Here is an 8,522-nt window from a genome sequence, read left to right on the forward strand (position 1 = left end):
AGACGTGATCTAATTATGCGACATGTAGCACAGACGGGGAAGTGAAGCCTTTGGAAATAATTAAGTTCAAAGTATGAACCCGGTTATAAGTGGGCACAGTTGCATGCTGAGAATCACAAACAGTTTAATAAATAAGTTATATATAATAGTTTACATATAAAAACCTAAAATATTCATTTCTGTTTGTGGTTTTTCTACATCCAGTTGTCACAAAAAAAAGAAAAAAAAAAAAGCCATACTTGTGTATGCCTTGGGATGTGTCTTTATTCATTGTACAGTTTAGCAGAACCAGTAGCAATTAACACAGTAAGCACTACATTGTAAAGAGAAAAGGCCACGAGTTTAACCCACAGAGCCATTTGAGTGCAGCAACTTTGCAATCTACCATACTGTTATTCTAAACATCACTCAGGATGCTGAATTTTCATATCAAAAAGCAACATATAATCCCTGCTGAGGTGAAATTCAAATTTCAAATATTAAACATTCAAAATAATCCGAACAAATGTTTTACTAAAATATATAAAGTACATGGTTGAGCCACAATCCCAAACTGCCACGGGTTAGAAAACAGCGAACGTCTCGAGCAAATTAACAATGTATTTACAATAAGTGCTGTGGAATTTACAGGACAGTCTGAAATCATTTTAATGTTGTCGCCTTCAGTTGAGTCTGATTTTGTCTCCAAAACTCTCAGTATAAAATGGAAACTTCAACTTTTTAAGGATAATTATCAAACATCTAGAAGAAACTGTAAACTACAAAACCTGAAACAAAAAAAATTATAGTGCAAGATGTCATTTATCTTTGCCAAAGCATTTCTTTTCATTACAGTGCAAAAGTATTGAGCCAGCATTGTCAGTTTATACTTTTTCTTCATACAGTATTACCGATATAAAACAATGTTGTTTGTACCAACACCAGGGCAGAAAATCACATATATACATGTTTTACATGTTCATGTGTATACTTCCATACGTTCGTGAAAGAACAACAATTCCCGCAAAAGGAAATTACATGAACAGCAAAAGCAACAGTATTTTGTGCTATTGAAATATTGTGCAGCGAGCAAGCTGTGAGGTTTTTCCAGTGCCGTGACGTCTCCTGTCAGCGATAGAGACACATGCTGGTGCTTTGATACAGGTACATGTAGGCGTCACAAAAGAGACGTTTGGCCACACCTTTCATGTCACGAGGCACCTGAGCGGCCAGCTCCGCTTGAGACATTTCCAGGTACGTGCCGACCTCAGGGCAGGCGTGAACCTCCGGGATGTTGTAGCCGTCTCTCTCGCCTAAATACAATGCAAAACTTGAGCCAAAGAGCACGTGACGAAATGGTGCGTGAAATATGACAAGGCATAGAGACTGCTCACCTTGTCTGTCGGCCATGCTGTCAAAGAAGATCCAGTCTTGGCTGTTTGGTCCGTATTTGATGAAGGACACGTAGTGGCTGGTCTCGATGCAGAGCACAGCGAATAGCTCCAGTTTGTCTCTGGTTAGAGCCGGAGGATTACTGCGACCCGCGTAACCCTTGGGGATTTTCAGAGGAGCTCGTTGATGGGACTGGCGCTGAGGATGAGCGTGTATCTGGAAAAGAAAAAAACACACATGCTCAACAATCATATAATAATACTGAGATAATGTTTGGTATTTATATATTTGTTTAACAAATGACTTGGGTGTCCAGACAGTTATACAAACGGCACCTGAGATGAACACGTCCCGCAGAAGACTTTGAATCCCGTCTGGCTGAAAACGGGATCTTTAAAACAGGCGGTGCACTCTTCCTCCGCCAAGTTTCCACACAGCACGCACTGCTGTGGACCTGAAACACACACAGCATGTTGTAATCGCTGTGTCTATTTAAGTTAAATCAAGTTAGTCTATGTGTGCTGCGTGTGTGTGTGTGTGTGTTGAGCAGTACCTTCAGAGAGGAGGTCAGTGACATCCAGCTCCAGAGAGGGAATGATCTTGTCAAACATCTTGAATTTCTTTCCAAAGCGAGGCATCTGGAGAATGAGGCAGGAAGGGACCTGCAGGAGTCAAAGAGGTGATCTGCTGAGGAAACTGTTCAACAGAGCCATCTACTGGAGAATTCATCTAGGAAAGGAGCAATTTCTAAGGCAGGCATACACAGAGGCATATGGAGACAATACATGATGGACACATGATGGACAGTAGTAGTAGAAGGCACCTTAACTGAAGGTTAAGCAGGTGAACAGCCTAATGACTAAAGGTCAGAGGGCAGCCACTTGAAGGCCCTATGTTGAACATGATGGGGTCCTATAGTATGAGCGGACTTTCTGTAGTGCTGATCGTGCAGTAAGATCAGGGACTAGAGCAGATGTTCACTTCATATTTAGGATTGTGATAGTGTGGGAGCAGCAGATGAATGAGAAGATTATTACACTGTTGAGGAGGGAGTTATTTTGAATGTAGCGACCAAAAAGATGAGGAATGCAAACTTAATTTTAGTAAAAAACATATTGGTGTCAGCAGCATAAACTCTTAGATCAAGGAATATGTTGCTACTGAAACAAACAGCAGGTTAATTGGTTAGGTAATGCACAAGAAATCTATTAAAAAGTGAAAATAATACCACATATTTCCTCATTACAGCTTAAAAATGCAAGAGATATGGGTGTTTTTTCCCTTTATTATCATTTGAATTAATCATAGTATCATTATTTAAGCACATCATGCTCTTTGGAGATCTAGGAATTGAACCACCAACTCTCACTCACTCAGAGATCAGAATATGTCCTAATTTATTGACGTCAATATATGATCGATGGAGGTGTTTGTAGAGCCTCATGATAACACTGGTCATTATGTGATAATTAGCATTACAGTATGTGATGAGTGTAACAGAAATCTGCTCTTACCTCTGCCAGCTTGAGTCCTGAACTGTAGAACGAATGTTCCAGCAGCTGCTGGACTGTCGGCAGCACCAGGCTGTGTTCCTGGTCCAAAAAGATCTGATAGCAGTAACTCTCCTGCACTTTACCAGCTGCTGAGCTAAATGAGAGAGAAACGATTGTGACTTTTCTGCCAGAAGTATTTTACTGTGGTCAGTATATATAGTTAGAAATGGTATTCAGCTGCTGTGTGGTGTAACTGTACAGTTTGAGTAGGGGATCCAGTGCTAGGATGTGGTGCATGATGACAGTCAGGAACTCCTCTGGATCTGAAAGGCAAGAACATCAACAGTCACTTTAAACCAAAAAACAACAAGAAATCAGCTGTTTGAAAGCTTCCACATCAAACTGACCCTTCTCATCTGTGGTGAAGGAGTGACTGTAGCCGTGTTTCTGCAGCTGCTGCCGGAGCTTCATGATGTGTCGACCTTCCACAAAGCCATTACTGCAGAGAACACACAGAGGGCATGACATGCAGAGTGTTTATACGTTATTAAATTACCACAAAAATGATTACATATCTTCCAAAAACACATAAAAGAACACACACATGCGGAGGGGGTTAACAATGTCATGGAGCAGCGTGTTCTGAATCGGGGCATCTTGAGGTTCTGTTGATTTAAACAGCATGGAGTCCAACACAGAGGAGCAGGAAAACAAGCTGAAAACACAGAAGACACAAACGAGAGATGTGACATGAAAACTCACCACATTTAAAGTATGCTTCACACACACAAGATGCAAATAGTTTGTTTGGTTTCCTACATTACGAGCACACGGTTTCAATTCCTTCCAGTAAGCTACAAAAATACACCTGCAGAGGCGTGAAACCAGGGACCATTTTTGAAGCTCTCAGTGAAGTCATTAAATAAGTAAAATGTATAATTAACAAACAAACACTGGCACCATGAACTATGTTGTGACTTTCAGTATTCAGATGACTAAAAAACAGAGATTCAGTATAACGGACGATGTGAATTAGGACAAGATTTAACTTTAGATACGAGTGCAAGGAGGTGGAGAGAGTCTGTACCCCTAAAAGTGAACCACAAAAAGAAACAGAAATGATTTAATAAGTGCTCGATGTGTATTATTAACATGATACCAATATTTAATTTTTTCAATATCACAGTCATCTTGTGAAAAAAAGGGGGCTACTGTTCAGCACGACTTTTAATCCTTCGACAGTGATGCATCCTTGACAGCAACACCAATATGTCTCAGCTTGCAGAGGCCTCGCCGCTGACCTATGGATTATGTGGTTTCTATAGTTAATGGGGCAAAACCTGCCGAACTCGCTATGAACGTTTATAGTCATGTGTCGTCCTCGTCCTGACCTGAAGAGGGCAGCGTCCATGTAGCAGGAGTTGCAGTGGCCTTGGATCCCTCTCATTCGTCCAATCAAAATGTCCTTAACCTGCTCCGTGCTGATCGGAGGGACAGTTTCCAGCTTCCCCGTGCTGTGCCATGACTCTTTCTCTAAAATAACACACACACCATTAAATATGTAAACACATCACATAATCTAATGTCCAGCTGGTCAGACCAGTTGGTGAATGCAGTTATTATTCTGTACTGTATATACTACATTGCCAAAAGTATGTGGACACCCCTCTCTATTCACTTATGTGTACCTTTGGGTTGATCTTCAGGTTTTCCAGCTCTATGTCAACAGTTTGTGTTTTCTTTTTTACCTATTTCAACATGACAAACATCATTAAGCTCATGTTTTGCACATGAGAAGGCAAGCCCTGGTATTAAAATGGCTATATGCACATGAAAGAAAAGGTAAAAGCTTATAGCTTATTGTTTACATTTGTACCATTGGGAGTCAGGTTATGGAGACTAGCCCGTATGTTGTTGTTGTTTTGGATATACCCATGATATGTTTTGTTGATAGATTTGTTGCTGAAACCAGCAGCCTACTTCCTGTCTGACTGCAAACAACAACAAAGAGTTACTCACAACTAAACCGACAGAGAGATGATCAATCTTGTTCTGACCTGTGTCTAACTGTTTGAGCATACTCTCGCCTCGATTGGCTGTTGGGCTCTGAAACCGCGAGTCAGGACGGCAGGAGGCGAGCTTCACAAAAAGAGCTCTCTTGGGGGGACAATCGAAGAAACGCTGGCTTTTGAAGGTCCCATCACTCACTCCTTTGTCTTCCTCCTGCGAACAAACACACACACAGATGATTAATGTCATCCATCCAAGATTAAATGAAAGGAAATCATTTACACTGGCTCAGAGCTACTAGAAACAAAGACCTGTCACAGAACCGAACACATAGGAGATGTTTTCCATATGAAATGATGCTGACTTCATCAGTATAAAGCAGTATTAATATTACCAGCTCTAGTCCAGCCATGATATCCTTCCGTTCAGGAAGAGTACCGATCCAGCGGATGATTCCATATGAATTGCCTTCACCCAAAGTCACCTCAACCAAAGAGTTTATATCCAAAAAGTGATTGTCAACGCTTTGTTCCAACGGCGGTGTATCAATGTCCATTCTCTCCGGCTCTACAGTGCAGAATATATTTGGGTTAGATTGTTTAAAAATGTGTAAAGTGGCTTTGCGGTTCATTGTGTACAGAGCTGCTCACACCTGAAGGCACCTCCTCCTTAAAAACTGACTGTAGCGGAAATTCAACCTCACCCCCTGTCTTTCCATTCTCATCTCGGTCCTGAAAACAGCAACAAAGAAAATGAATGAACGTCCTGCAACCTGAAAACTGCAGCGACGGAAGTAATACATTTTAAACTTGTATCAGAACTCAAAAATGAACCAGAGCATACAGACTGTGACAGCAAAAGGATGGCAGAACAGTGATCATGTGATCAGCAGTAAAAAAAATATGAGGGATGCGTAGAGTGAAATGAGAAGTGGAAGTGAGAGCTGTTATAAAAATGTGCTATTACGCTTTCTTTCTGATTTCTTTAGTGTATGATACACTGAACAATCCTTTACCAAAGAGGAGACGATAACGCTGAAAGCGAGAATGCTTTTATGCTCATGACACGATCAAAAACAGATCCTTGCATGATTGACTCTCCAGTTAGGAGTAATCTTGGGCTACTAAATCACACAAAAACAATTAGAAATGTTATGTACCGTGGAGATTCGAACAAAATATTTTCCGTTCCTTTCCAGCACATCCAGCACCATCCCATGGCGATCTTTGTCATTGATGAAGTAAGTGACTCTATCCCCGGGAGCGAGCTTTGTTTCTGGCTGTGCGGAGGGCTCGGGGACGGAAGGGGACAAGGAGCTGGGAGCCACAGGCCTGAGTCTGGTGAATGGGACAAAAATGCCACAATCTTTCGGACAGGAGAAGAGCTGTTTATAAGTCCCTCTGTAGATCCCATTAGTATTTCCCTTCCCCTTGTCCAGACCCTGGAGGGAGGGAGAGAACAGCAACTTGGAATCGATGTCACTTACACTGTCAGTTTCACACTTATATAAATGAATATGCACATTTTACTGTTGAGTATAAAAAGCATATTTTAAAGGCTCAGAATTTCCTAATTTCTGCATCTATGCCAGAATAAAATGGAAGTCGATTCTAATAGGTCTGAACAATACAATTAAATTCAGTGTTTTGTTGGTGCACAGTTCCACTGAACTAGTTTCAACCCAAAGAAATATTTCCTGTGAAAACGTGACAGTGTCGTCTGTGGATTATTTTACTTCACAGCCACGTCGTCTCTGTGGATTTTACACTACTACTGTAGTGCTATAGATTTTGTAGGGGAAAAAACACAAACACTGGATTTGGAGAAAGTCTGAAGGACTAGTTCAAAGGTAAAAACACCTTTAAACTTCAAACTTCAGCTTTCTCATTACCTATCCATGCAGATAATTTGGGGTGTTTTGTTTTATGGTACAGTGTCTTTCTGTGATTTCTTCAGGACTTCGACACAATGTAGGGGAATGTTTTTGTTGCATGTTCAATAAAAAATCTGGAAATAAAAATGTCAAAGAAGCTGCTGTAAGCACGGTGTGTGGTTAGGATAACCAGGACACTGTCACACCACATTAACTGTATGTTTTTAAGGTGTGTGTGTGTCTTCCACCTCCGCTGTGTTAGGGTGGACACATAAATATCAGAGATGTATATCTCAAAGCCTGTGCAAGTGAAAGCAAAACTATAATCCTGAACTGACGGCAGCTGGGGGAAGCAGAAAGGAACTCTTTAAAGTCAAACCTGCAGTTCGATGCCAAAGAACCTCCCTGATAAAGGACAGGAAAGTGTGGATGGCTCTTTCAGTCTTCCAATGTAGCGAATGACGCCTCTAAGCTTCTCTCCGTCTTTGTCCACAATCATGTCAGTGCCCTCTTTGAGTCCCAGGGCTCTTCGAAGAGCGTCTCCCTCCGTGAACCACTTCAGTCTCTCCACATCATCGGGCAGGGCCTGCAGCAGCTCGGCCTCCTCTAAACCCAGATCCTCCAGGCAACTCACCTCTATATCATAATCTAAGCTTGAATATGCATCGATGAAGATGACGGGCAACTTGCGGGAAGAATAATTACTCACAACATTTGATGAGTACTTGTGTACAGACATGTAGCATATCTGGCCAGGACTTTTACTTAAGTAACCACCAGGTTTCTTTGTTAGGATGAAGTAATGCTGGTTGTCTGTTGACATCGTGTTGCTGAGGTCAGGAGACGTAGCAGGATACTGTACACACACACACAAAGAGAGTACATAGACAGGTGTAACTATTACAGGTGTAACAATAAGCCTGTTATCATTTTTGCAGGCAACACTCGAGCTAACTAACAACAACAACAACAACAACAACAACAACACAGACAGTTGTTGGTGTACAATGTCAGACACAAATCACAGCAAACCTTTAAACAAACTAACGGGTTTAACCTCTAAAACTAACGGTTCTTCTCACTTTGTGAAACATTTACGACACAGTTAGGCGTCAGTTTAACTTTACCTTAACTTTCAGAGTTACTTCGCTCTGTTCGGTTCGTGTCCAAAGCAGCTGCTGCCTTTAACTTTCACTTCCTCTTTCATTTCATTTCACAGCGGCGTCATCGGCTTTTTCCTCCGGTCTGAGTCCGTCTGTACACCACAAAAAATAACGTCTTAGTTATAATGTTCGTCTTTAAATGAGCTCTGTAACGTGGTGAGGAATATTTAGTGACGCCGCTGTTTTTAAAATCAGTTGACAGCCAACTGAAAGTCGTTCGATAACAGGCTCGAGGGGAAAGAGCTCCTCGGTACGGGCTGACAGACCGGGGATGGGTCGTTCGTGGACGAGTCGGTTCAAACAGCCGGCTCTTTTTAACCTAAAACTCGAACGGGTGATTTTCACTTGATTTTCATTGTGTTGCTGCTGTTTGAGTGGCATAGGTAGATTCAGGCTGCTCACTGGTGTCATTAATGGTATGTTTGTTTCCCTCCTCCCATCTATGTGACTGTTAGTGATAGTGAGTGCCATTTTTTTTGTCTCTCTCTTCCACAGTTGTCAGTGATGCAGAAAGTCTGTGCCTTCACCAGACAAGGCTCACATGTCCCAGGAATGGGTGGACCAAAGAACAAGTTCCCAGCTCCATTATTTTTTTTTGTTAGGAAATTTCTC

General features: G+C 41.6%; 1 protein-coding gene across 1 annotated transcript; it reads right to left on the bottom strand.

The window, feature by feature from the left end:
- Positions 1-239: 239 nt before the first annotated feature.
- On the bottom strand, positions 240-8,198 carry cyldl (cylindromatosis (turban tumor syndrome), like). Its single transcript, XM_019273571.2, has 15 exons — positions 7,875-8,198; positions 7,127-7,603; positions 6,034-6,315; positions 5,527-5,605; positions 5,269-5,441; positions 4,922-5,087; positions 4,256-4,397; positions 3,469-3,579; positions 3,272-3,363; positions 3,124-3,187; positions 2,886-3,018; positions 1,925-2,033; positions 1,707-1,825; positions 1,374-1,587; positions 240-1,292 (listed from the first exon to the last, which is right to left on the bottom strand). The coding sequence occupies exons 2-15, from the start codon at positions 7,568-7,570 to the stop codon at positions 1,108-1,110; spliced, it is 2,313 nt and encodes a 770-aa protein (XP_019129116.2). The 5' UTR covers positions 7,571-7,603; positions 7,875-8,198; the 3' UTR covers positions 240-1,107.
- Positions 8,199-8,522: the final 324 nt, after the last annotated feature.

The sequence above is a fragment of the Larimichthys crocea genome, chromosome XVII (assembly GCF_000972845.2).
Source record: "Larimichthys crocea isolate SSNF chromosome XVII, L_crocea_2.0, whole genome shotgun sequence".
NCBI classification, from domain to species: domain Eukaryota; kingdom Metazoa; phylum Chordata; class Actinopteri; family Sciaenidae; genus Larimichthys; species Larimichthys crocea.